General features: G+C 31.9%; 5 protein-coding genes across 6 annotated transcripts in view; 1 reads left to right on the top strand and 4 right to left on the bottom strand.

Annotated features, from left to right (window-relative positions):
* The window catches only part of LOC109532823, an 11,230-nt gene extending 1,533 nt beyond the window's left edge, over positions 1–9,697 (bottom strand). Inside the window, exons 1-3 of the mRNA XM_048669026.1 lie at positions 9,408–9,697; positions 6,943–7,039; positions 492–708 (exon numbers count right to left, since the gene is read on the bottom strand). Of these exons, the coding sequence (XP_048524983.1) occupies positions 492–708; positions 6,943–7,039; positions 9,408–9,428 (335 nt within the window). The 5' untranslated portion in view covers positions 9,429–9,697. The remainder of the gene's footprint in view (positions 1–491; positions 709–6,942; positions 7,040–9,407) is intronic.
* On the top strand, positions 98–6,729 carry LOC109532833. Its single transcript, XM_048669004.1, has 6 exons — positions 98–212; positions 979–1,640; positions 3,390–3,777; positions 5,530–5,861; positions 5,918–6,192; positions 6,253–6,729. Exons 1-6 carry the CDS (start codon positions 112–114, stop codon positions 6,568–6,570), a joined length of 2,076 nt encoding a protein of 691 aa, XP_048524961.1. The 5' UTR covers positions 98–111; the 3' UTR covers positions 6,571–6,729.
* An 87-nt stretch (positions 9,698–9,784) lies between the features above and the next one.
* On the bottom strand, positions 9,785–12,739 carry LOC109532835 (farnesol dehydrogenase). 2 transcript variants are annotated; one of them, XM_048669021.1, is made up of 6 exons: positions 12,579–12,739; positions 11,190–11,326; positions 10,895–11,132; positions 10,613–10,836; positions 10,417–10,557; positions 9,785–10,360 (listed from the first exon to the last, which is right to left on the bottom strand). In XM_048669021.1, exons 2-6 carry the CDS (start codon positions 11,295–11,297, stop codon positions 10,325–10,327), a joined length of 747 nt encoding a protein of 248 aa, XP_048524978.1. In that variant the 5' UTR covers positions 11,298–11,326; positions 12,579–12,739; the 3' UTR covers positions 9,785–10,324. The 2 variants fall into 2 exon arrangements, with proteins under 2 accessions (XP_048524978.1, XP_048524981.1); XM_048669024.1 differs by having other exon boundaries at positions 11,208–11,326; positions 12,579–12,644.
* Positions 12,740–13,592: 853 nt separating this feature from the next.
* On the bottom strand, positions 13,593–16,199 carry LOC109532836 (farnesol dehydrogenase). The gene is made up of 6 exons (XM_019897900.2): positions 15,450–16,199; positions 14,805–14,931; positions 14,411–14,648; positions 14,132–14,355; positions 13,938–14,078; positions 13,593–13,884 (listed from the first exon to the last, which is right to left on the bottom strand). The coding sequence occupies exons 2-6, from the start codon at positions 14,907–14,909 to the stop codon at positions 13,849–13,851; spliced, it is 744 nt and encodes a 247-aa protein (XP_019753459.2). The 5' UTR covers positions 14,910–14,931; positions 15,450–16,199; the 3' UTR covers positions 13,593–13,848.
* A 1,149-nt stretch (positions 16,200–17,348) lies between these two features.
* On the bottom strand, positions 17,349–22,586 carry LOC109532824 (DNA translocase FtsK). The gene is made up of 3 exons (XM_019897885.2): positions 22,489–22,586; positions 18,038–18,252; positions 17,349–17,986 (listed from the first exon to the last, which is right to left on the bottom strand). Exons 1-3 carry the CDS (start codon positions 22,498–22,500, stop codon positions 17,563–17,565), a joined length of 651 nt encoding a protein of 216 aa, XP_019753444.2. The 5' UTR covers positions 22,501–22,586; the 3' UTR covers positions 17,349–17,562.
* Between the last annotated feature and the right edge of the window lie 4,912 nt (positions 22,587–27,498).

The raw sequence follows: 27,498 nt of genomic DNA, 5'->3' as shown, positions 1-27,498 counted from the left end.
TGTGTATTTGAAAAGTTTATCAGATCTACAGATGCACCCGCACTAAGAGAAACATGTCGAATTCAAAGTGCATATGTGCGTCCCAAGCCTCAGGCATAGACATGGGCATAGATGAAGACAACCTCAGGCGCGAAGAGGCCGGAGTGGGAGCCGCCGTTAGACCGAGAAAATTCGGTTCACCCTCCAATAAAAAGTTATCACTTCAAAAATAGGTAGGTTCTTTAAGGATTCAAAGGTACTTTTGCATAGTGAATGACCGTTCACTTACCTTCACCCATAAAAAGTAATATAAGTAATATCATGTGGTTCACGAGAGTCTATAAATAAATTAAGGAAACATTTAAAAGGGGACTTTAACAGACTGAACTTTTTTAATTAATCCATTAATAAACTGTATTTTAAAATGGCAAAAACGAATCATATTTTATAAATTGCGTTTTTTATAAAAGAGGGACTGAAAAAATGTTAATTTCATTATAAAAGTATATTACCTGGGATATTCCATTGGTTCTGGCCTATTGTATTGAGGTAATCCGCCCTGCGGCGGTGAAGAGTTTGCATTGTTTCTTGCGCCCGCAAAGTAGTTAAAATTCACTTTTAAGCCCGTAGGGTCCTTGTAGGAATAACTTCCTTGAATGTATCCCGTTGGATCGCCTTGAGCCGAATGAGATATACCATCCTCTGTTCTATACTGGAATCCAAACGTTCCTAAAAGTCCCATATGAAAGTGATCATGACAAAATCTTTAGAAAATTATTCAACGGTGTAATTTAATTACACTGTTATGCAGCATGTTTCAATTGATTTAAAATAAATTTCATGTTCACCGGAGTTGCGATGGGTGATAAAATTTTTACGATTTTCCAACATGCCAATTTCTGAAACTTATTGTGTTAGTCGTAAAAGGTTTACATGCGGTTGCTGCTGGACTGCAATGTTTCTATCGGTGTTTATTTTCAATTACTTTATTGCTTTCAGTGATTTTGTAGTCATTCAATCAAAAGGGCCACATCATAAGAATATGGTGGTGAAATGTCTTGAGCAGATTACCAAACATGCATACAACTTCACGAAGATTAACAAAAACTACCATACAGACTTTCTGTTGACTTATTTAATCAATCAAGATCTTAGTATGCCAGGAGCTGAGATTCAGGATGAATTATTGAAGCTTTTACATAAAAGCGACAAATACACCATTGAGGTACTTCAGTATGGCCGAACTGATTTCCAATCATATTTATCAAACTGCCCAACCGATGCATTTGAAATGCTTAGCCACTCATCAGATTGCATCAGAAAACACGTAAAACAGATGAAAACCACTGTGTATTTAATAGTAATGGATGATGTTGAAATGATGAAGAGCAAGCTGGAAAACATAGCAGAAACGTCCAGTTTCAACAGAGATGCCCTTTGCATCATTTATTACTCGAAAATTGGCAACAAAAATAATTTTGTCACTGGGGAAATCATTTCATACTTATATGATGTGATGGTGATTACAAAGATTGTGATAATGATGCCGATTAATTTGACAACTTTTGAAACATACATATTTAAGATTGATAATCAAAGCGGCATGAGATGTTTTTCGAAATCGGCGTTTAAAATACAAAAATCTTATCAGTGTAATCAAGGTTTGTGAATTGGTTTTTCAATGTTGCTTTTTTTAACGGGATGGATTTTAAAATATGTTTATTAAGAACATATTTCCAACAAGTATTACAGCTTTTAACTCCAAAGTGTATTTACTAGTATTCTTACATGTGAACGTAATCAGTTCTACGCTCGTTAAATTAAATTAAAATTAAATCGTTCATAGCAAACCTAACTCCAATATTTTGCCTTTTTGTTGAATTGTACGTCGATGCTTCAAAGTTTATAATTTATTTATCAGTAAACCGGCTGCCGAAGACCAGATGTTTTCGTATTAGGGCCGGCATAAAGCGGTGTGGCTTTGTATTTTCGTATATATTTTTAACTTATTTTATTATTTTATTGATTTATTGCATTCATATAAAATTTTTGTGTTTTTTGTGTAAATGGCACCATATTCTCGATTGGACTTATTACACGGCATCGCTTTTTAAGAACACCTTTTTTTTATAACTGCTGTCTATCTGGAAACCTAAAGAGACGATTAATGTCAATCATCTAATGTGCAAAAATATAAACTTTGACGGTGAAAGCAGCCGAAATTTGCAAAAATGAAGAATAAATATAATGCGAAAATATACAACCGATTAGTGTATATAACTTTAACGGCAATAAAACTGACTGAAGCAAAATTATGTTTAAATTCAGATTCTTGATATACAGGGCTCTAATACGTATTGTCGAAATGAGTCTGAATAATGGTGCATCATTTGAGTTGTGCGAGTTTTTGAGCATGGAAAATTCAGTCTCTCACTCTTTTGTTACCTTGTATACAGATGATAGGTGTGATTTGATTTGTCTCCCTATCAATTTTGAATAAAAATGTATAATCGAGCAATTGTTTTCGAAATATCGGCGGGTGAAACTAAAAAGTGAAAAACATTTTGGCCATACAACACCAAAAGTTTAAAATGATTGAATAATTTGAGCGCCCTTTATATTAACCGTTGCTTATAAGAGAAAAGAAATCGTGTTTTTGGTTTTTGAATATATAATTAAAGTATTGCAATCTCAGTAGCCGACACCCTGTATAATTAAGAAGAAAGGCGTTTATTGCTCCGTTCGGTTTATAATGATTAATTTATACTATAACTTATTATGACCAAGTGATGAAAACTATAATTTACAGAAATAATTGGGATATTTTTTAATTTGAATTTCGATTGATAAATCTGGACGATGTAATTAAAATTTCCTTATACGATTTGTTATCGATGAAAACATTTCTGTGCCTCACTTTTCATTTATTAACAACAAAATATAATTTCATTTTCATTTCAACTTTTTTCTAGTTAAATTTAACGTTTTTTTTTCAATTTTTCTTTATATCTTAATCAAAATTAATTCCTGTGTTTCAGTCATTTATTGTCTCTATTTATCAATTAAAATACGTTTCGGTGTATTTTTCCACCATCATCAGTTTTTATGTGTAGCGTTGTTCTACTTTAAGCCTTGGCATACATTTGGAGTATTAATTTTGTCCATTTTGGACAATAAATGACTGAAACCCAGGAATTAATTTTGATTTGGAATTGAAACACAGTCAGGAAAGTATGTACAATTTATATCTTAAGTTTACTTATCACGCTCTCTGGCTCAAGTTTAAACAAATATTGAGAATAAATTGAGGTACATGTTTAATGCAAAGCCAATAAAGTTCAAAATTTCTCATCTTTTGCCACTCATTACTCATATAACCATGTGAAAAACTGCAGTTATTCTGATTTCAGGAACTTTAGCAACTAACGGATCAAATATATTCCAAACGAAAGAACTGAAGAATTATCATCAGTGTTACACGCGCGTTCATGCTTTGCCATATGAGCCATTCGTTATTAGTAACCTTTCAGGAATAGAGACCGATGTAATAAACGAAATTGGAAAAGTCCTCAATATTTCCATTCATATTCAGTTATATCCAAGTGCCCCAATGGATTTGGGTGAAAAGTGTGATAACGGAAATTGGACCGGCTTTCTAGCACCCGTTTACGACTCATGGCATTTAGGCATTGGAAATGTTCCCCCCGAATCGGAATATATGGATGACTTTACGTTTACTCTTGACTACATTAGAGCCAAAATCGTTTATGTAGTTCCCAATGCAAATTTGGTTCCCAGGTATTTACCAATCAGATTTTCAGTAAAAACATATTGGTTTATCATTAATAGTTTTTTTATTTGATAATCCAACATTACTTATTGCTCATTATGAGCTTATATTATCATTATACAATCATCCCAAAATTCCAAATGTGCCTATGAGCTTTAGATTATAAGTTAAAGTTGATTTTTTCTATTGACTTCTTATCCATATGCCACTTAAATCTTGTTTTGATATAAATAGATTATTAGAATGTTTTTCAAAATATTTCTTCTAGACTTCTACGAATAAAAGTAGTATAACTTTTAATTAAAACCCTATTTTTTACCTACTTGGTGGTACGATCATTTGTGCAGAGCGAAATTCGACAGTTATGTTAATTGGTATTATGTTCACTTTTGATGAAATGTATTAATTTTTAATTAAAGAATTGAATGTTCAAAGATTTGGCTACGACAGAAAAAGTAAATCGAAACTGTTTTTATAGAACCACTTTTTTGCGTTTGTTTCTGAGAAAGTTTGAGATTTATAAAGTTGTCCACTTATCTGACTTTCAATTATCAAATACTCTTTCGGGCTTAAGCTTTTGAACGATTTGTATAATGATAAAATAAATCCCCACTATCTGATAAAAAATCGATTTCAAATAATAGACGTTCAGCGTTTTATTGGCTTTATTTATGTTGGTTTAATTTTCAATTAAGATTACAACTAAATTAATTTATCTGATTTTTTGCCAATTTTCTATTACAGTCAAGTACCGCTTTAATATGCATTGTTTCCTGTACCCATTGAACAATCTTTTCATTCAAACTTAAGAAATTGTCATTTAATTATTATTTTCAAAAACCAAGAAACAATTGTAATTTTTCACTTTAAGTAGGACACTCCAGTTATTCTCTCTCGACACGCAAATTATTCCGACTTTTTCCTTTTTCAAATATTAATTGCTTGTTTCGTCATTTCTGTCATACTTTCAATTTAGTCTTGACTTTTCATTAATTTTTATTTTTATAATTGAAGTAGTCGATGGTTCAACTAATTTGTCATCAAAAAAAGTATTTCAGTCTTCATCAAGCTTTTAATTTTGATTTCATCAAGAAAAAGGTACGCAGAATAGACTAAGCGATTGTTCTTACTTTGGCGATTTTAGACATTATTTATATATTTTATTTTAATTTTTAAATAGAATAAAACAAGACAGGGATTCTCAAAATGGTTCTGTTCTGTAAGGGCTTTCATGGGTTTGAAAAAAAGTAGCATCATGCAAAATAGTACTTTTTTGAAGCGCCAGAGAATTATTTAACGAAATTCGGTACTTACTGACCTGCAGAAAATTGCGCAAACTTATTCCAAGCATGTTTGTCAAAAAGCCATGTTTGTCAGGAAAATAATTATTTTTGTGCTCACGAACTCTACCGGACTTTTGGGAGAAAAATTTGTACGCTACTTTGATTGATGCGATCTTGATTATCACAACTTATTTAGATGGTCCGAAAACAAATACAACTTTTTATTGAAAACGGTTTTATTTTTTTAACTAATAATCTTTACAAAATTTATTTAAATATATCTCCCTACGGTTTAACAAAATCTATCCATTAGCATTTGAGAAAATGTAGTTTTAACACCTGGTAAATCGGGAACAAAATATCTATAAAACAAAATTAATTATTTGTATTAGAATTAGAATTATTTTCAATAATAATTTCATTTAGAATTCTGAGATTTTTCAAACGCAACTTTCTCAATCTACGGATTTTTTTCAGTTGGCGTACATTTATGGTAATCTTCAATATAGAGATATGGGGAATATGTCTCTTAGCAATAATTAGCTTTGCTGTTGCTTTTCGCGTTTTAAAAACCAAAAGCGACGATCGGTCCTTTAGGACGCTTCAGAAATGTTTCGCGGTTGCGTTTCAAATCCTTATAGCGCATCCCATAGAAAAACAACCAAAGTCCGATTTTACCAGAGTTTACTTCATTGCATTAGCCATGCTATCGATAGTGCTGAACTCGGTGTATACTTCTTCAATGATTTATTTTCTTCAGAATCCTATAAGGGAACATCAAATATCAACTGATAAAGAGATTGCCAACCGTACGTATATGCAAGCCAAGTAGCCATAAAAAAATTAAAGCGTTATTTACAAGCAGATTTACCACTCGGGAGTTCACCAAAATATAAGGAAATGTTCAATGGATCATCGAACCAGTTTGCGAAAGTAATGCACGATTCTTATATTACCGTTAATGAGAGTTTGGATACCAACAATTATTGGATAGCTAAAGTGGGGAACGAACGGAACATATGCACTTTGGGGATCGAAATCAATTTAAACTACCTTCTATCGAAAAAGAATCGACTGGTAACTGATAAATTTGGCAACGACAAAGTGTTCGTATTGGAAAAGCCTTTGAGAAGTCAACCGGTAAGTTGGTGTCCAAAATTGCACCACATCTTTGCCATGTTGTGAATGTTTGTTTTCTAGGTGGGCATTATAATGAGAAAAGGTAACTTTTTTCTCGATAACTTTAATTCGGTTATTCAGAAATTGATAATTGAGGCTGGGATTATCGAAAAAATTAAGAGCAAATATTTGCAATCGACTGTCCATTCTATGGGAGACCATGAAATGTCCGAAAACAATAACAATATGCACAGTTCCAGTAATTTAGGACAGTCAGCTCTTTCCACTCATCATCTCGAAGGAGCTTTTGCCATATTAGCTTTAGGGGAAGTTTGCGGGTTTTTAGTGTTTGCTTTTGAAATTGTTTACTGCCGAGTGTTAGCAAAGATGAATACATAAATCATATAGTAAAATGTGGAAGAAATATTTTATTTAAGATTGCTATTGCACTTAGAGATTTACTTGGTGCGACGAGTCATTTGCATAGTTTTTTCAACATATGTGGTCTGGATTGATTAAAAACGCTCTCAACCTACTAATAAATTGTATATACTTTTCTGAGTGTGTTTCAATTCCAAATCAAATTCAGTCCTGTGTTTCAGTCATTTATTGTCTCTATTTATCAATCAAAATACGTTTCGGTGTATTTTTCCACCATCATCAGTTTTTATGTGTAGCGTTGTTGCTGCTTTAATACATTAACCATCAGGCAGAGCAAATTTTCAGATTTTCAGAAAGCAAATTTTGAGTAAAAAACTAATCAGTGCTTACCATCTACTTTCGGTTCCACTCGTGAATCTTGAATAATAGAAGGATTGAATCGAGATTGGGAAGACACGCAGCTAATGATGAATAGAAGCCACACGCACTGAAAAAGTAAATGGGTTTGAAAAAAATTAAACGGAAAAATTATTCTTGGGCCAATTGTAGAATTAAAAATAAACTAAGTTTTAAGGGCAAAGTGCCATTATGAAAGCCCACCTTCGCAACATAATAATATAGCGAGATCGAAGATATGATCTGAAAAATCATGTAATTATATCGATAGAATATTGATGTAATTTTCATAGCTAGTTCTTAGAACATCTACCTATAGGAATGTTTTTTTACGTAAATGCACACATAATTGGCCGTGTAGTTAAATAGTTAGTTAGTTGGTAATGCTCAGTACTAAACAGCAACAAGGCAGGAAGCAATGGTTGGTTTTCTTAGTATTTCTCGCTCTAAATTTACGGTCATAAGATTTTTTTCTTAGACTGAGGAAAAAGCTGAAACCTACTGATGCGAAAAATATATAGCATTTTCAATAATAGTACTTCGATATCCTTTGGCTGAAAAGAAGACGGCCTGGCCTAACTTAATTTTAATCAAGGAAAAATGTATGGTTCTTCTGCTATTGATGGTCAAAATTTCTTCGAAGTAATATTTTTATTGTAAAATCTGGAGAATGTTACGATGGACTGTAGTAAAACTTCCTTTGAATTTATTCCTAATGGAAAAAATAATTAAATCATGGAGTACATTTTTTTATTGGAGATTCTGAGGAGTTTCCAGAAATAAGTAGAGCTCAATTCAATTTCAATCGCAGGATCCACATAAATGAATCTGGGACAGAATCCAACTATGCATGTACGAAAACGGTGTATTTTTTTCGAACTATTCTCCAAGCATTTATCATCCAGTTTCCTACTTTCCTCTATTCTGGGGTAGAAGTTATACTATTAAATTTCAAATTGTTATTTTTCAACTTTATTTAAACACTTGACACCACAGTGTAATATATTTGGTCACGTAGTTGAATTCTTTTATATTAATCATTAAGTGTCATTTCTGAGTCTACTTTAAAATATGTCGTTTCATACTGATTTCCATTTTATTTGCTTGGTTTTTTCTTCGAAAATTGACCGTAGAAGGAATTGAAATGCAAATTGACTTTAAAACTTTCTAATTAAACAAGTCATTTTTAAGTTATATTTTCATTTGGTTTTTTCATAGTAATTATTGGCTTAACTTTATATTGTATAAAAAATGCTTATGCCATAAAATTTCCATTGGTCTTTCCACATTTACATATATATTGATTGGTAATTTTAACGAAAAATTAACTAGTTTATAGCACTCAAACGAAAAAGGTTTCTTATATAATTCCATATATCAATATACTTTTTATGTGGGCCGTTACATTGTTGTTAATGATTGGACAAACGTGCATATGTTAAGTTGTAATCGTTTTTGAAATTAAAAAATCATTAATTAATGTTGTCTGTACGTGTAGTAGGTTCATTTATTTATCATTCTTACCAAGTGAGGTGCTAAACGTATTTGCCTTTAATTTATTAGGATTAATGTGCTATTATGCTACTATTATTTACTTAATTTTTAATTATATCAGAACGATAATTACATGCTTCAACGATCAAATTTAATGCGCAATATAATGCACAAATAGTAATAAGTGTGAGTATTTTTTAAGAATGTTGTAGCTTATATACAATGTCGTTTTAAAGATACTGGAGCCAGTATATTAGCTTTGCAATATTTGACTTGAATATATTAAAATCATGATTATTATAAATAGCTGATTAGCTGATTATAAACATTGAGCTAATTGATACAAGATATTTTGTAGTCTCATAGACCTCAGTTTCGTAACCAATATTTGTATTGTTTGGAAAAACCCATTTCAGTTTTGAAATAGTTTATGAACGAAAAACTTTCATTTACTCATAAAACACGGATTTGATGCAAAATCTGAAAAAAAAATGACAGTAGATTGTTAGTCTAACAAAAATATGCGAATGTCTTAAAGAAGTCTAGAGTTTGTATTTTTGGAAGAAGCTATCAATTCAAATGAAAATAACATATCTGGTAAATTTCAAGTAAAACGACTGTTAAAGTGTATCATTTCCATATAATAAACCATTATATCAAATAAAGCAAAACAACAATACTTAAAGGAATAACTAAAAACAAACAAATATTTGATATTTTTGAATAAAATGAAAAATTGACTTCAAAAATATCATAGGAATTACGGTCGAAATACATAGTTTCAGAATGAGTTTTGAACACTTTTATCCACAGAAACGACTATACTCAGATACAAGTTTACAACAACAATGTTACAACGTTTTTCAAGTATAAGCCAGAATGAAGAAAATCGGCATTTTCCATAAACTTAGTGAAATAATGCCAAAAATAGTACAACTTTATTAACTAACAAAATTAACACTTACAAATGCACTGCTCAGATTCATTACTAAATTCACTACACTTGACTTGTGTAAACAGTATGAAGAATCTTGTAGACTGATTTTCTGAGAAAACCGACAAAATAGCTCGAGGTATATGTTTATATATTGTCACAAAAGCCGCACCCAATCCAATGTTGGCGCTTAAGATGTCGGAAAACAATTCTGCATCCTGAATGTCTGAGTTGAATTTTTATTTTGCATTTTTATGATCTTGTTTATGGGTATAATTTGATTTAATGGACAAACAATTATTCGCTTAGCTATTGGCTAACGGTAACAAGCGAATTAATGGTTGCTAAACACAGGAAAGTAATCTGATAAGGTAAGGTAATGCTTAATAATGTTTTCACAACTGTTTGTTTTTCATATACTATATTAAATATTTTTTAAGCTACGTACTCAAGTCTTGCGTATTATTTCTTACAGACGTTGTCGGGTAAAAAATAGGAAACTGATGATTTTAACAACCAAAATATGCGTGCGACAAAATATCGCGCTAAGACAAAAGCTTTATTTTATGTGTACCTAATTTTCAATTTTCGAGAGTTTTTGAATTTGCGAAATAATATACAACATATGGAGTTATTAAGCATTGAGAAATCAGGTGATGATCCTCATCATTACGACGAAAAAAATCTGCACAATTCAATTGGGAACATCAAAAACAGAGACACAAAAATATTTTCAATATTTTTGTTGCTCGCCTAAGAATTAATAACTGAAATGAATAATATTTCATTGATTAATGCATAAATAAATTCAATTGAGCTAATCTTAATTAATAAATATGTGTAGAAAATTGAAAAATGGTGGATAAAACACTTCTGTGTGGCCACCTACAACTCATGAAAATTCTAGAAATACATTTCCAGTTAACATTGTGCTTATTTGCCTCTAGTTTATTCATGTAGTGGCCTAATTGTGATTTCAGAAACCTAAAAATATAAAAAATTCGTATAAAAAGTTCACACGCTGCTACAGTGATTCTTACGTTCACGTGTGGACGTGTAGACAATGCATAAATTACAGCTTCGGCCACATCGACGCTATTTAAGCCAACTTTCGGCAACATCGACTTTGATAGGCCAGCAACTGCTTGAAATTCTGTTTTAACATACCCCGGGCTGATACTCTATATTTTTTTAGAAAATTAACAACTTTTAACATTTGCGTTTCAACAAACTTACCGTTACTTTGATGGGCAATTCCTCATTAGCCAAATCATTAATCAAAGTCATTGTTAAAGCAGTTACGGCATACTTTGAAGCTCCATAAACATTAGTTTTTGGAAAATTCATAATTTCATGTCCAGCAATGCTGTTGAGATGAATAATGTGTCCCCTGGTACCTTTGGTTTTCATATTTTGGATAGCTTCTCTGGTGGCAATACATAAAGCTATAACGTTGGTGTCTAGATTTAAAAACAAAATTAATTCAGATTTTACTGCTCAGAGTTTTTTGCACTGTACCAAAGCACTTTTTCCACATTTCTGTATCACCATTGATCAAGTCGGTTTCAAGCATAAGTCCTGCGTTGTTTACCAAAATGTGAATGTCTCCTAATTCGTTGATTATTTCCTTGAAAGTAGAGACAATTTCATCTTCTACCGTCATGTCGCATTTATATGCATAGAGTTTTCCGGGTTCGTCCTTCAATTCTTCTGCCATTGAAACAATGCGGTGTGCTCGTCTAGCTAAGCCCGCAACCTAGTTTGCCATTTTCATTTAGTTTAGTATAATTTTTTTATTAATTTCTAATTTTACAATTATTCCATGTTTTACCAATGCCTGCACAATAGCAACTCCAATTCCGGCCGATGCTCCAGTCACAACCGCTACTTTCCCAGAAAACCGTTCCAAATTGGCCATCATTTTTATTTTGAAGAGTTTTTGACGATTTTCTAAGAGGATTTAACAACATTTTTATACACTTTGGTCAATAAAATATGAAGTCAATATTTAAAAAAAATTCAAAATGTCCTGGGTCAATGCGATCGTCAAATGGTAGTCTGGTAATATTTTTATCAAATAAACGTTTGATGTCAAAAAAATGTTTCAAAACTTTAGTCTGCCTCAAAAACCAATTAAAGCACAAAAATAATAATTCAACAGAATAATGGTCTTAAATGTTTATTGAATCAAGATTAAAATGTAAACAATCAAATCATTCTCACTGAGAAATAAGGCCACTACAAGATGATATAGAGAATCCATAACAGCCATGAGATGGACAGAGGAAAACGCACTTTCAGTTATTAGGAACTGGTAATGAAGTTTGTAGGTACAGCAGTCAACAGCGATTAAAACTCCAATTAAAATAAAGAAAAAATAGTAGTGAAAAAGCATTTACCATACAGAAATTAATACTTTTATGCAAAATATAAAAATTTGGAAAAAAATTAAAGAACTTTCAACAAAAGTAAACAACAATGGTTGAAGAGAATAAAACAGTAATGTAACAAATACAACCTGAAGTTGTGACAATGGCAGTATTCTGAAAATCAATTGCAAGATGATACGGAAGGTCAATTGCAAGAAGCAGAATATATTAAAGTATAAATGTATTATAACGTTGCAAACAATATACTTTCAATAATCCGTACAACATCAGGAAAACGGTCTATTTAAAGCAAAACAAGAAGCAGCAATGAAAGATCATATTAAAACAATATAAATGGTCGCATTAGATAGAAAATACAAAAACTAATAAGCAGCAAATAAATTTATGAGAAAATGGCAGCGTAATTCATAAAAAATATAGGATAACATAGACTATACTGACATATGACTATAAAATTAGATACTAAATTCACTAATTAAAAAAATACTGCAAAAGACTGTACTAACTACACAAGTATATAAATAACTAATAAATATCTACAGCTATGAAAATGGATGCAAAAATATATGAGCATGTAATGGGATCAATAAAAGGCCGAAATATTATTCAAGAAAATTTATTCAAAATAGGAAAAGCAATAAAGAAAGAATACAACAGGAACGGAACAACTACCTAGCTATTAGACTGAAAGGAACAACAGAAAAAATAAATCAACATATGAATAGAAAGCAGCAAAACTATTTTTTACAATAACTACAAATATATTAAAAAATTGTTTTATTTCAAACATTGATTTTTCAAAGAAAGCTTACCGCTTGAAAGACAATTTCCAGAATCCGCTTCCGAAATGAATGTTTTACGTTATTGTAAAAAACTGTTTAACCACTAGTAGCGATCTATTTATAGTAATATGAGTAGAATAAGAAGGGATACATTACTAAATGACCATATCGAACGGAGAAATTATATATTTATGAAATATTGACTTTTAGGTCTCCGCATTGCAGGTGGTTTAGGATGGGTAATTCATTGAAGTTTCAGCTCCCCGACATTGAGGAAACTCTAAGCAGTACCTTCATCTCTTTTTTCCTTTGGTAATTGCGGATTTTTAAGTACCCGTTTTTTGGGGCTTGTTTTTCGCTTGGCACCTCAAAATTCAAATATTTATGTTCCTTAGACTCTGACTCGACCTCAGCTTCATCTTGCGAACCTTCTGGACCGGGCATTTCAATTGATGAAACGGTAGGCCTATCTTGCATGAAAGGAAGAAGGAAGTTCATTTCTTGTCCAAACTTCCATTTTCTAATAATAACTGCCGCCTGGCCACTCTTTGCTTTCCGCTTTTTTGTCAATCTCTCAGAAAATTCCATTGTTTTTTGCAATCTTTAGCTGAAAAAAGGGTCTTAATTAACAATCAAATTTTATTTTTGGCACTTAGCTGCTGAAGATTAATTCAAAACAATTTCATATAGTTTTCGACTCGGGCGTTCAACGCTCAAGTCAATTGTTATGGATGTTGGAATAGCTGAAGGGTTTTGGAAATTGTAGAATTTCCATAATTGCATCGGGGCAATTGATGGGAAATTGGGGTAATAACGAAAATAATAGTGTGTAGTCTGTGGACCGTCGTGTGTAGTCTGTGCGCCTAAAATTGTCACGTCACCCAGACCAATTTTTCTATTCTATTCTCACTGCTATTATCAGAAATATAAACAAATTTTTAGTGAATCCTGAAACAGAATTCACGTAAACTCTAACCTGGGACAAATCTTCACTGAATCTACCTAATAAAGGAAGCTTAAGAATGAAAACCAATCAACTTTTTGTATAATTCTTTCATCTTATTATTAAACGCTAAGATTTTCATGCGAAAGGGTATTTTATTATTTCTTCAGTTATTGTCGTGCTCATAGAGACTTACATTCTACAACATGGATTAATTACAATACAAATAAATAACATACAGGCCAACAAAACATAGGTATATCATATATTGCTAGACAGTGCAGGCCATTTCTGGTTATGGGCGTAAACTATTTTCATTTCTGGGCAAATTTCCAGCAAAAATCCTCTAATGTCCTTTCATGCGTTCAATGGCCGAACGGTGATTTCAGTTACCTAAACGTACGGAATAAATACATTCGAATAATCCTTCTAAATATTAATATTACGTTGACTTCAGGACGTGTGGACAAAGCAAAAATTACCGCTTCAGCTACATCAACACCATTTAAGCCAAGTTTCGGCAAAACCGAACCTGGAACATTTGCGACTTCTTGAAATTCCGTCTTAACATATCCAGGACTAACGCTCTGAAAATGTGCTTAATTTATTTAAACCTCTGCTAATTTTTCGAAAGACATACGGTAACTTTAATGGGCAAATTTTCTCGTTCCAAATCGTATACCATAGTCATGGTTATAGCGGTTACGGCATATTTCGAAGGTCCATAAACATTCGAGTTGGGCATGTTTAGAACTTCATGTCCAGCAGTGCTGTTTATATGAATAATATGACCTTTGGTGTCCTTCGTTTTCATATCTTGAATGGCTTCTCTGCTAGCAATACAAAGTGCCAAAACGTTCGTATCTGGAATTTAATAAGACATTTATATTTCAAAAAATTTGGGACGTTTGTTAGATACCAAAGCACTTCTTCCATTTGGCCGTTTCTCCATTGATTAAATCGGTGTGCAGCATCAGCCCTGCATTGTTAACCAAAATGTGAATATCGCCCAAATCACTGATTATTTCCTTAAAGGTGGAAATTATTTCGTCTTCCACGGTTAAATCGCATTTATAAGCATGGAGCTTTCCAGGCTCATTTTTTAACTTCCCTGCAGTCGCTACAACACGGTGGGCTCGCCTAGCTATGCCTGCTACCTAAATTTATCAATTTTTGTTTTTAATTGTTAGAAAATATTTAATTCAATTACATTTTAAATTGTCTAATGAAACATTTTCGGTGCCAAGGAAAATTTATGGAAATGAAAAATTTTCATGTGATTGCATTCTGTGTTAGAAAAAACAGATACCTACGACAATACCGTGTTTTACCAATGTTTCCACAATGGCAACACCAATTCCTGACGAGGCTCCAGTGACGACGGCCACTTTTCCAACAAATCGCTCCAAATTAAGCATCTTTCTTTAAATTTTCAGCTCTCTAAAATGTTTTATTGCTAGTGAATTATTTACAATCATTTTACTAATCTGGCTTATGGTATTTTTCGTACGTAACAGACTTTTAATTGATGTAAGAATCCAAAGAGTACCTTCAGCTGTTGCTAAAGAACAGTCTTCACTTTGTGCAACTTTCGTCGGGAACATGTAAAACACATAATAATCTAACAAACATATTTTTAAATTTTAAATAATTTAATAATTGATTGGGACGTGGATTTTCAAAGGTTCGGCCATGATTTTTGAAGTGTACAAAACGCTTTCTTGAATATAATTTTTTAAGCTGTTTGCACGTTGCAAGTTCCAATTATACTTTTTTATTTTATCTATTATCTCAAGTATTTGGTATCAACACTTATTTTTTTTTTAATTTTTTAATTTTTTTAGCGCAACAATTAACCGAAAATAAATAATCATAAAATTGATTAGACATAATAAGTGTTTTTCGATCGTTATCGTAGACAATTTAGCGATGAGAAAAATACTTTAAATTAAGCTCACCAATAGAAACCAACTTTCAAGTTGCAGGTTTGTTCAAAGACTGACACGTACTGCTCAGTTTATGAAACTGATCACCCGATAACGGATGTACAATTTATTACATTAATTTGCAGATCAATATAGAAGTTGATATTTAAATATTCACCAAACTTAGTTTGTATTGTGATTGGACATTTCAGGAATTTAATGATATGCAATTTCAGGCTTGAATGCTCCAAACTCAATATTTTAATGAACGTGTTTGACAATAAATCATTCAATCGTTCTTTTAAGTATTTTTTAAGGTCCTGATTCACCAACTGACAATTATCAGAAAATTGTTACAAATTGTACACTGAAACTTTCGAGATTTAGTTCAGATTTCTTCTGATCAGCGGTAGAATTTGGGTTAGTAAATAATAAAATAAAAATAAAATAAATTTTGACCTTTCCTTGAACTTTTTGACCATTCAGAAAAAACTACAAATAATCGAAAGGAGAATGATGACGGCTCAAGTAATTGTGTGTATCAAATAACCGTAGACTTTCCACCAAATAGAAGTCACTGCTTAAAGGAAAACTAGACAATTTCCGGGATTGAATTAACCGGTATAAATTGCAATAATCAGAAGAATCGTGGAAGATCAAGTAGAATTTTTTGAATGCAGGTTGTAAATGTCGAATAGCAGAAAGTGTAAAGAGAAACAAGATTTGGAAAGCCTTAGACCGAAGAAATTTAAAAGAGAGACATCAAAATACATTATAAGAAAATTTAATAAAAGCATAATTTCATTTTAAACGTTTGATCAAGTTACTTTTTTAATTTATTTGCGTATATGCTTAATTACTCAAATAAATTAATAATAAATGCAAAAAATTCAATAATTTTAAATCTTTAAAATCTTAAAAATTAATAATAAAATAAATTTATACGCGATTTGTCAGATTTCTTATTTTCTCTTCGAATAAATTCTCAGTCGAAATCCATCAACACCCACGTTTCAGTTTACACCATCGAGAGTCAACAGAAAATGTTTAACTCAAAAGCCAGGAATTTTCAGCAATTTTATTCCAGTTTTTAAAAAAAATTCGTCGTTTAATAAATCATCAAGATCATAAATCAAAAGATCAAACCGACCAATGTTTTGAGTTAAAGTGACTGGAACTTTGAAACGCAGTGACTTCCATCTTAACATTTGTTCAGCCAATCAAAAATAATAAAAATATTTGAAAATTAAATTACATTCTAGTTTCAATTATAAATATATAATAATTCTCAAAGATACAAAAACAAAGGTCAAAGTGCTGGTAAAATTCAAACCATCATACATAAAATCTTGCTTGCTTTCATCTAAAATTTTACGATAAATCTAGGAATTCATTTTATTGATTTGACCCCAGAAGAAAGTTCTGCAGGATAAACAAAATAAATGCTTTTTTAACAGCCTCAATCAATAATTACAGTGCATAAAGAACAAATTCTTGCGAATACACTTATATCTAGAAATACTCAAGTTTAAATCTAAGCTACTCAAGGTTTCTTAGATTTTCGAGTGAAACTAAGAAAACTAGAAGAAATAGAGACTGAGAAAATTTAATAGGTATCAGAAACAAGAAGAGTAAATGAGCATGATCTCAGGCCGAATATTTACTTTCAAGCGCGTCGCCTCAAGTCATTAAACGAAGAGTTTCTTAGAGTCCAAAAATTTTTTCAAAATTTTTCACGTTTTTCAATATTCACACATTTTCCAGGGACTTATGAACTTGTAAGAGTAAAAACGGATTGCATTAGTAAAGAATACCAACAAAAAAGTCTATAACTGTCTTGTATTTCCCATAAAACATTTAAATAATTAACGGAACAGAAAACAGTAGGTGGAATCAGAAGCATTGAAAGTTTAGAAGATCAATAGCCAACAATAAATTTACAATACATACATTTATTTTACCAAACTCACAATTCACATCATAACCACATCACCTTGGTTCAGTCTCTCAATATCTCCATATTGCATATACAACAATAAATAAATCTCGGTAATTTATCGCAATATACAAAATACAAAAAACTCTATAATACAAACGTACAGGAAACAAAAGTGGACATTTTTTAAAGGCAGCACAAACGCAACGTTTAGGCCTTGTTAAAGCTATAGCTGAAACCATCAGGGGATCTGTTCAGAGACAGTTTGCCTGGTGGGTAGAATCTGTGAGGGGCTGGAGTAGTGGAGTAAGTGTCATAGTTGGGCTGTGGCCTGTATTGAGGCTGTGGTTGAGGCTGGTATTGAGGCTGAGGTTGAGGCTGTGGCTGATATTGGGGTTGGGGTTGGTACTGAGGCTGAGGTTGGGGTTGGGGTTGAGGTTGTGGTTGGTACTGGGGCTGGGGCCTGTATTGAGGTTGTTGCTGTTGAGGTGGGCGGTACTCAGGAGAATTGTACTGGGGAAGAGGCTGGTATTGAGGCTGAGGAGCCACAGGCAAAGTTGTGGGGAGCGCTTGAGGGATACCGTCTCCAGTTGCAGCAAATCCATGCTTTCCGGCTGTGTAGCTGATGGTGTGTCTGCAAAAAAACGAATTAACTCCCATCAAGGAAAACAACCTGAATAATTACCTTTGGCCATTGGGGTCCAGATATGAATAGGAACCTCTGCGAGTACCATCGGGGTCACTTTCTTCTTTGAAATTCACTCCGTCCTCTTGGGTGTAAGCTGCTCCAAATCGCCCATCGCCACCAAGGTATCTCTGTTCAGCTAAGATAGCAGCATTTTTCGGATCACCTTGGTAGTTTTGGCCTAAGCTTAATCCTACTACTGCCGAAAATATGACCTAAAAACACAATAAACACGACCGTTAAATCTAAAAATATTTTATTGCATCGATTTTATAGAATACTTTGGTATTACATATTTAATTTGTGAGACATTTCAACTTAACAAACAAGGTCGATTCCTTGTTGTAACAATGCTATTGTTAAAACAACTTGTGAATTATTGAGCTGCAATGATCCAGTTTTCTAAAAACCTTATATTACGTTTAATTGCAGTCGAAGGAACTTATTATTGTCCTGGAGTTAGACTTGGTGATAAATTATAAAATATTCTCGGATTGTCGGAATATGGCAAGGATATTATTAGTTATATTCATTTCAGAGTTATTTAGGGCATTTTATGGTGACTTTCTTATGATTATTACACAAAAAATGCTGGTTGGTTTTTGGTTTTCAATATTTTATTAAACTTGTTATTTCCCATGTTTAACTTGGTGTAAAAAATTAATAAATTAACAATAATAGAAAAGTGGATGGCATACCTATTTTAGAATGAGAATGAGAACAATGTAAAATTTCGCGTTTATTTATCGAAAACAACCATCCATTTAAGACGTTCTTGGAATAGGTGATCAATCTCAAGAAGCACGGTGTAGAAATGTTAAAGAATTCAGCGACATTTTTCTATTAATTCCTGGAACCTTGAAATCTAAAAGTATACAGATTTGCAATTCTACAGTTTTCAGTTCACATCATTTCAGTCAACAGGTCAGAAAGACAATAAATCTATTGGCACAAATTTGATATATTTTTTTTCCGGACGCGATGGGCGCACGGAAGAAGACAAAACAAACGACAATGTTCGTATGAATAACAATTTTATATTCAACTGCGCTCTCTCCTTTAAAAATTCTCAGCTTCCAAACTGAAGCAAGTAGGATTTTTAAAATTTCATCATCCTTAGGCAATACTTGAGCCTCAAGATGTTGAGAGTTTCATAAAAATTGTCGAAAATCTTGAGTATTTTCCAGCTTGTTAAATGTGAGTCTCAAAATGGATGTTTTTTCCAAACTGCGCTCTCTTCTTTAACAATGTACAGCTTCTAAACTACTGCAGGTAGCGACTTGAAAATTCCCTCATCATTAGAACATGAATGAATCTCAATTTCCCGAGAGTTGCATCAAAATCGCCCAGAATCCTGACTTTTTCCAGCATGTTATATGTCGGTCTCAATATGGATATTTTTTGTCAACTACGCTCCTTTCCTTTAGAAATTCGCATCTTGCAAACGAATGCAAGTAGTGATTTTGACAACTCACTATCTTCAGAAAATAGTTAATTTTTAGAATCAGAGAAGTTTTATATAAATGGCATACTAACGCGCTTTTTTCCGGCTTGTTAAATGTGAGGCTCAAAATGGTTGTTTTATTGAACTGCGCTCTATTTTTTTAATTTGCATCTTTCAAACTAAAGCAAGTAGCGATTTGCAAAGATCACAGTCCTAAAACAATACTTGAGTCTCACGATTATCAAAGTTTCATAAAAATACCTGCTTTCTTAATTTTTTTCAGCGTGGTTTGACTGTGGACTTATTCCTCAACTCTGCGCTCTCTCCTTTAAAAATTTGCATTTTCCAAACCAAAGCAAATAGTGAATTGAAAATATAACCATCTTTAGAAAATATTTGAATCTCGAGATGGAAAAACTTTCGTAAAAATCCCCCATAATCGTGTTATATTTTCCATGTTGTTAAATGTGGATTTAAAAAATGCGGATGTTTTCACTCAATTGCGGCCTTTTATAAATTAACTTCAACCAAAGTAAAGCCACTATCGGTTTGAAAATTTCTCCTTCTCTTCAAAATACGTGAGTATCACTCATTGCGTGTTATTTAAAAAAAATCATTATTTTGTGTTGCCTTTTTTGTTTGATAGCACTAAAGCATGCATTTTTGGGAGCGTTTGCCGCTTTTCAATTATCTTTTGGAAAAATATTATTTGCATAATTTTACATTAGTATCAGCTATATCACGAGGTTTCGGTTCTGCGATACCAACATATCTTTTTATGACAACCGCTGTGTTTGTTTTCAAGTTCACAAATTATATTTTTGCTATCGAATAATATTTAATGTTTTTTTTTTAACTTTTATATCACTTTTTTGTCTAAAACCGGACAAAGAGCTTAGTGAATAACCGCAAATTACTCATCTATCGAACTAGACTGTCACCAAATTTGAAGAAAGTTGTAAATATTATTTTAAGGTATTTTAGGAACAAGAGCATCAATGAAGTTATTTTCAAATAACTAGAAATATTAAAAATGAATTTTATCGATTTAACCGTTAAATTTATGTCTCAAAAAACTGATAGTTTTCCATTTACTCTTTAATTCAAATAATGATATTCAAAAACTCAATTAGAGGAAAAAATAATTACAAAAGTAAATATTTTAAGTAGCCCCTGAACGATGCCCAATTCAATAGTCTTAAATAGCCAAAAATAACCGAACTCTGGCTCCTAATCAGTTTTAAGTAAAACGAATTACAGTCGAAAAAATTATAATTCCGAACTGCAGTTAAAGGAAAAAAAAGATAATTAGTTTTAAGGACACATTAGATGAAAAAACCTATAATTAGAAAATAATGGATTTAATTTTGTTTAGGTGAAATGTTAGTAAAGTGAATCAGGCTCCAAGAAGGCCAAATTTGACCAAAACATAAAATCGTTAAATATTTAAGTTATAATCCGTTTGCTAAAATTTTTTAACATGAAAGACTGTCAGGTAAACTAGATGCACTACACATGAGTAATTATCAAAATTTAAAATTTGTAATCAAAACAATATAAAAATTAGTTATTTAATGAAGTATCTCCGGCTTTTGTACTGTTTATGATGTACAAGCGAAAGGAACAATTAAAACTGCAAAAATCACCTAGCAATAATTAATTAAGTATGAGAAAAAGTGATACGACAGGAACAAGAACATTACAAAATCTACACAATGAGATTCATATGTCCTTTCCCTATATAACATTTTCGATTTGGTAATCCAAAGGGTCAGAGGTGGAAAACCGTGCTAATCGAAAACCTGAAAGATCAGCAGTTGGTATTACTTAAATGCCGTAAATAAGGAACAATTGTTTCTCATTATGCACGTTTTATGCAAATAGCAACAATAAAGGTTAAATCTATCTCAGCGAATTCTTGAATAGATAAATACTGGGTGTGTCCGAATCGGCCTATTTATAAAAGCGCGCACAGTGATTGTGAACTTTTCGAAGCTAATTAGTTTGGATAAATATCGATATTGTCACAATTAAAATTCGAGGGCAATTTAAATAGATCGAACCTGTTTAGATATGTTTTTGATTTATGTAATAAAATTCTCGGTCTAAGGTTGTATGCATGTGCAAGTTGGTTGACAGAAATTCACTGGGTAGCACTTGGTTGGTTCGTTTTTTGCGCTCAGGTTGCTTACCTTGACTATACCTGAAATCAACTTCCTGAATTTCATGATTCTGGTACGAGTGTGTGATGCAAACGAGAGCAAGAGGTGCAAAGTGTATTAGAAAAATCAACTCAAAGTTCGTATAATCTCGAATGTACATGAGAGCAGGTCAAAGATGTTATGCATAACGCATATTTTTGTTATGCAAAAGTAAAAAATATGGATTTAGTTTGATTCAAAACTGATCATAGAGGATAATGAAAGAAAACACTTTGTTCATAAAGGTGATTTTTTGAATTTTTTTGTCTATGTTTTATTTGTCTAGATAGGTACCCAAAAAATTAATGAATAGAAATACTATTGCAGCCTAAAATTTTAATTTTATTTCTCAAAGTTACCTTAGTTAGTTAAAGTTAAAAACCTTTTTTTTGAAATGGTCGCATAAAATTTCAAATATTTTTAGCAACAGTCATGAATCAGTTGTAAAAGTAGTAATGAATTATTTATACTCACTAGAAGAAATATTTTGACGAAAATAAACCAAATAAAAACGTCGTACCAAAAGTCGCTACCAGCATAAGGGGAGCATGTGTATGTAATTTTATCCCGAGACTAAAATAATTTCCAAATTTTCTTGAAATTTAACGACAAAATGGTTATTCTATTAAATTTTTGAAGCTAAAAGATCAAATTTAGAAACTGAAATCAAGCCCTCTTGGGGGCTCTTTGAAACAACCATAAGCGTGTTTGTTGCCTTGTCCCAAATTTTTTGTGTTTGAATATGATTAAGTAAAGTAGGAACCATTTGAATAGGCAAGAAAAGTCGAAAAAATTAAAATACTCACTAAAAATTTCATTTTGCGAAAATCAGAGAAACAGTGCCCTACGACACTAACTATCACAAACTACTGCCCCCCAGTCCCCTGCCAGCAGTTTTTATACTTCGAAACAACCTTGGTGAGTGCGACCCTGGTAACAAACACTCCCTAAGAACTGAACTCGTTTTAGTACGATCTGTTCTTAAAAGTAAATAGTGCGGGAGTACCCATTGCGGAACTCTACACATGTAGGTGCTCATTTCGGAAGATAACGGGGTTTAATAAATTGAGGAAAAAACAATCCATTAGGAATATTGATAGATTTTCTCTTTTGGGTATAAATTGAGAGCGTTTGAGGGCACGATGATATTTTTGAAACATTTTCCATGAAGTGTTTGAGCATTCGGAAGGAACTTCAATCCATGGAGTGTAACTTTATTTCGTGCATAAATAATCGATGTATATATATATAATAGAAACTCGTCGATTTCAATTCAAGCGTTTATTTCAAAGCTTTCTAAAGCACTTAGATTCCTACTCCAGGATGGATAATTGTAATAATAACAAATTATGTTCTTAACTACTTTTCTATATAAAAACTCATCTCAAGTTTCTTGGTTTTCAAACTCCAGAAGAACTTTACTTATAAAAGAACTAATTGATTAGGATGTTAAAAGGTAGTTGTTTTTGTTCCCGAAATCGATATGCATATACAGTTGCCCAGCTTATATTTTTTATGAACGTTAGATAACCGTAAAGTTCCTAAGAAGCAGATCAGTACTGTGCTCAACCCTTTTCCGAAAATGACTGAAATTTTTTAAATTAATTATATTATGTTTTTACTAGAAAAGTGAAAATACGTAATTTTAATAAAAAGTTGAAAAAACATCCGTTTGGTATAAGCACTCATATCAGTTGACATTGGAAGCAAAGAAATATCGAAATTATCCATTTGGTGGCCATATAACCACCCTGATTTTGCTTCCCTCGATTTTTCAAACCTAACTTTCCCAGGAGCCTCCAGGTATAATCCATTGAATATTTATTTACATAATGTTTTTATAAAAGTGAAAATCTGTTGACTTGGCAATACTTTCCAATTATTCAAATTGTTAGTGAGAAAATGTATTTGGCGGAAGTAATTAGTCGAATCCTACTGGTACCTGCAGAAGTCTACTCACCTCTCTTGAGGTCATTACCGGAATCGCTAAGGTGATCCGGTATCATACCGGAATTTGGAACGGGCACGCCTTTGTTCATTCTTTCGCAAATGTTGTCATAGTCGAGTTCACAATGAATTTTACTTGAATTAAATCCTATTAGATAATAAGAATTACCTCCTTATATTTGGTGGTTTGCTGTATAAGAACGTTTAGTTCCGGTAAAGTTCAGTGGCTCAAAAGACTCGATTCAAATGAACTATTTGAAGCAAAAACGGATTTAAAGACCACAAATAAAGGTCGATGAATTGAAGCCCATATTTGCATCGGTTCTTCTATTAACTTTTTTTTAACAATAAATATAATAAAAATAGGGATCGAAGTGCAATTAAAAAGTCCGAGTATTTTAAGTAAAACTTAACGATTTACTTTTTTTCTGGCCGAACATAAAGGTTCAGTAGAACCTTGAAAAGGGGCATAATAAGCCTTTTTCTAAGCATTGGAACACAACAACAATCAAAAACGCTCCTTTCCAAGATGTGCGTACTTCACGTCACCTTTACTTTTTGAGTTTCACTATACAATTTTTTAACAATTACATTTACACAAAAGTTTTCAACAAATAAATAATATTTGTATTCCAGCTTTCAGAAACAAATGTCTTTTTCTTCAATAAAAATGTGTTCTTGATATATTTGCATAAAAATAATTATAATTGTCAAACTTTATTTCAAAATACTTTATGAACCAATATGCATATCTGAATTTTAACAAACTTTCCACTTATTTGTATAAAATAGTTTTATTTTTTATTTAAAAATGTAGATGTTACCCATATCGAAATATTCACCATTAGTTGAGAAGTGAATTATCCTCAAATATCCTTTTGCGTATATTAAAAAATATATCCAGCCGTGGCAAAAAACTGCTGGTTGAGTGTCCCCAAAACTACATTTAAACTTAAGAAAAGTGGAAATAATGCATATAAATCATATATTATGCTTATGCTTATAAATTTTATACTAAATGTGAAGTAAACTATTTCATCTAAGTGTGTATTTATATTTCGGGGTATGCACTGTAAAATGCCAATAATTAATGAAATATATTAGAAATTAATGTATGTAAAATGCTTACTGTTTTTGGAAACAAATTTAGTACGAGTGCGTTTTATCACACTGAATATAAATTTTCAAAAACTCTGGTCAAATTGGTAGATGCTTTTTGAGATATAGACCGGAATCCTCGCCATATCTTCCAGAAGACATGGTCTTTTATATTGAAAATAACGTTGAGAAATATAAATAGTTAAAATTTATTAATTTTGCACCAAGAAATCACTATTAAATTAATCTGAAATTATTATGCATTTTCGAAAACTTGTTCCAAATTATGTCACAAACTAATTATACATAGGTACCCAGAACCGAGATTTGGAAATTACAAATAATTAGAGCACATAATAAAATGAGGATATTTTTAGTCAAAGTTTTTTCTCTTAAACTCTCAAAAGTTCCTATTTAAGGTACTTATTCTCCTAGTGTGAGCATCGTTTTCTCATCAACTTATTGTTGTTCCTGAAACATAAATTTCCGATCTAAAGTGTCTATAATGTATATTTAATTTAAATTGTTACAATTCTGCTGAATCACAGTTTAATCGCACGTACTTTTGCAGAGAATGTGGATCGTTGTCCTTCAGAACGTGACTTTATAAAACGATTAGACAAAAAATATGTTTTGCTCGCTATATATGAGAAAACTTGATAGCATTTTATACGGAAACGGTAAATGGGGCATAAAAAACTGCTTTAATAGATACTGTCTGAGCAATTGCCTTTAAATGAAAAGGACAATGTACTTTTTATGGAAAAAACTTGTCAAATTATTTTAAAAAGTTCCATTTGAAAATGTTTCAAGTGTGATTTTTTATACTTTGGGCTAATCTTGAATGATCAAGCATGAAATATTACGCGCAATGTATTTAATAACATTGGATGGAGTGAATGTGAATCTACTAATTGTTCAGCAAATTTGATTTGATAATTATATACATTATTTGAATTAATATATATCTTTTGAATCTAATTTATCCCTGTTTCGACTCTTTTGTAACCTTTTCATCTCCTGCTTCGCTTCTTTTATGAAAAAGAACGTGAATGTTAACCGCTCACTTATTTCGATAAGATATTTACATATCATTCATACATTGTCATATGTTATGAATTAAACCTCAGGATTTTAAATAATAAGATATATTAGGCATCCTTTCGAATCTTGGGCTTCTTATTGAAGAAATGTTTGACTCAGAAGTGGCGCGTCCTGATGTGTTGTTTAAGCAAACCTTTACAAAAATCAGAATTTTAGGTGATTTTAACTATTATCGGCACATTTGTAGCACCTAAATATCTTGTATACCTATATTCTGCAAAATTCAATTTGTAATACAGTCTATATTAGGCGTTAAACATTTTTAAATGTTTTCTTGCATATATGAAAAAAAAAATTCCAAAAATTACTCAATCGGAAATTTTTTTGATTGAATTCTTCATCATTTTCAGACGCAAGTGTCTTCTATAAGTTCTAACTTCTAGCTGGTTATTTCATCTGGACTAGAAATTATAAATATCTCAGTCAGAAGCAACAGTCTGTGAAAATTCAATTCTTAACCAGCTAATATTAGAAAAAGGAAAAAGTTGTTTTATTTTTATAATTTTTTTAGACTTTGTAGCTGTGGCATGTAGCTGTAGATAAGAAATGTTGGTGAAAAGTTTGGTTGAAATATTAACGAGTTTTTTTTTATATGAAGCCTATTCGATTAAAATTGTGAGGAATTTTAGGGTTGCCTATTTTATATCGAAACGGAAAATTTTACGTTGCAACAAGGTTTAGATTATAAGAAAAGATCTTTTCAACAGATAATGTTGTTGTGTGAAATCGTTCAATCATTCGCCAACATTTCCCAATTCAAGATAAAGTCTGCATTCCATGGCATATAAATGAAATTTTCGCAGTTTTTAAGGCCCAGTCAGAAAATTTGAAGTTGCTACTTGGTATAGATTAAGCGTTACGATTTTTAAAAAAGGGGAATGCAGTTCTGTGAGACCGTTTTTTGCATTCTTATTTTTTGCAAATAGGGTTAATTTTTCAGGCTACTCATGTTCAAATGAGTTCCATAAGCTGTGCGGATTTCAAAAGTAATTACTAGTCCTCATTAGGCAGTTAATTTAGATAGTTGATTAGAAGGAAGTAGACTCGAATTTATATGAAATCATTAAGCGGATAAAGTCGATCGAAAAAGAAGATTTGGTGAAATTTAAGTCTTTATTGGTTCCAGGGCAAAGTGCATTTTAAAATTAAAATGATAAAAATTCAAGTAGTTACGTAGTTCAAGTAGGTAAAAGCAACATAAGAAGTTTGAAGTTTTTACATTCGGATAGTGCAGTTCTGTAAACAAGCTAAGTTTTCAACCATCATTTACTATGCAAACGAATATCTGTATTCATTCCAGGTTTTTATAAATCTTTCAAGATGCACAGGTTCAATTGAAATTTTCAAGCTGCTACTTGCTGAGCTTTAGTTGTTGTAAGTTTTAAATCTTAGGGCGCGTTTATGTGCAACCGCTGACTTTTAGGTCGTCATTTACAATTTGGCAACAATTGCAAGCGATTTTAACGAACTAAGGCCGGTATGCATAGTCGATTTTTGACACTTTGCCGGAGATGGTTTTGGCGGATAGACAAGCGAGTCGCCGTCGACGCGAAAGCGACTGATTTTTGATGCAAAGTTGTTCTTCGTTAGATGGAATCGCGGACGATTCTTCCATAGAATGAGCATGCGTAATATCACTATTCTAGTGGCCAGCCAGAATAGTCTTT

Source organism: Dendroctonus ponderosae, unplaced genomic scaffold (genome assembly GCF_020466585.1).
Source record: "Dendroctonus ponderosae isolate FM_Combo_2020 unplaced genomic scaffold, Dpon_F_20191213v2 Dpon_F_20191213_1, whole genome shotgun sequence".
NCBI lineage: Eukaryota > Metazoa > Arthropoda > Insecta > Coleoptera > Curculionidae > Dendroctonus > Dendroctonus ponderosae.
The sequence above is the reverse complement of the archived record's forward strand: the minus strand, read 5'-3'. Positions and strand labels throughout refer to the sequence as shown.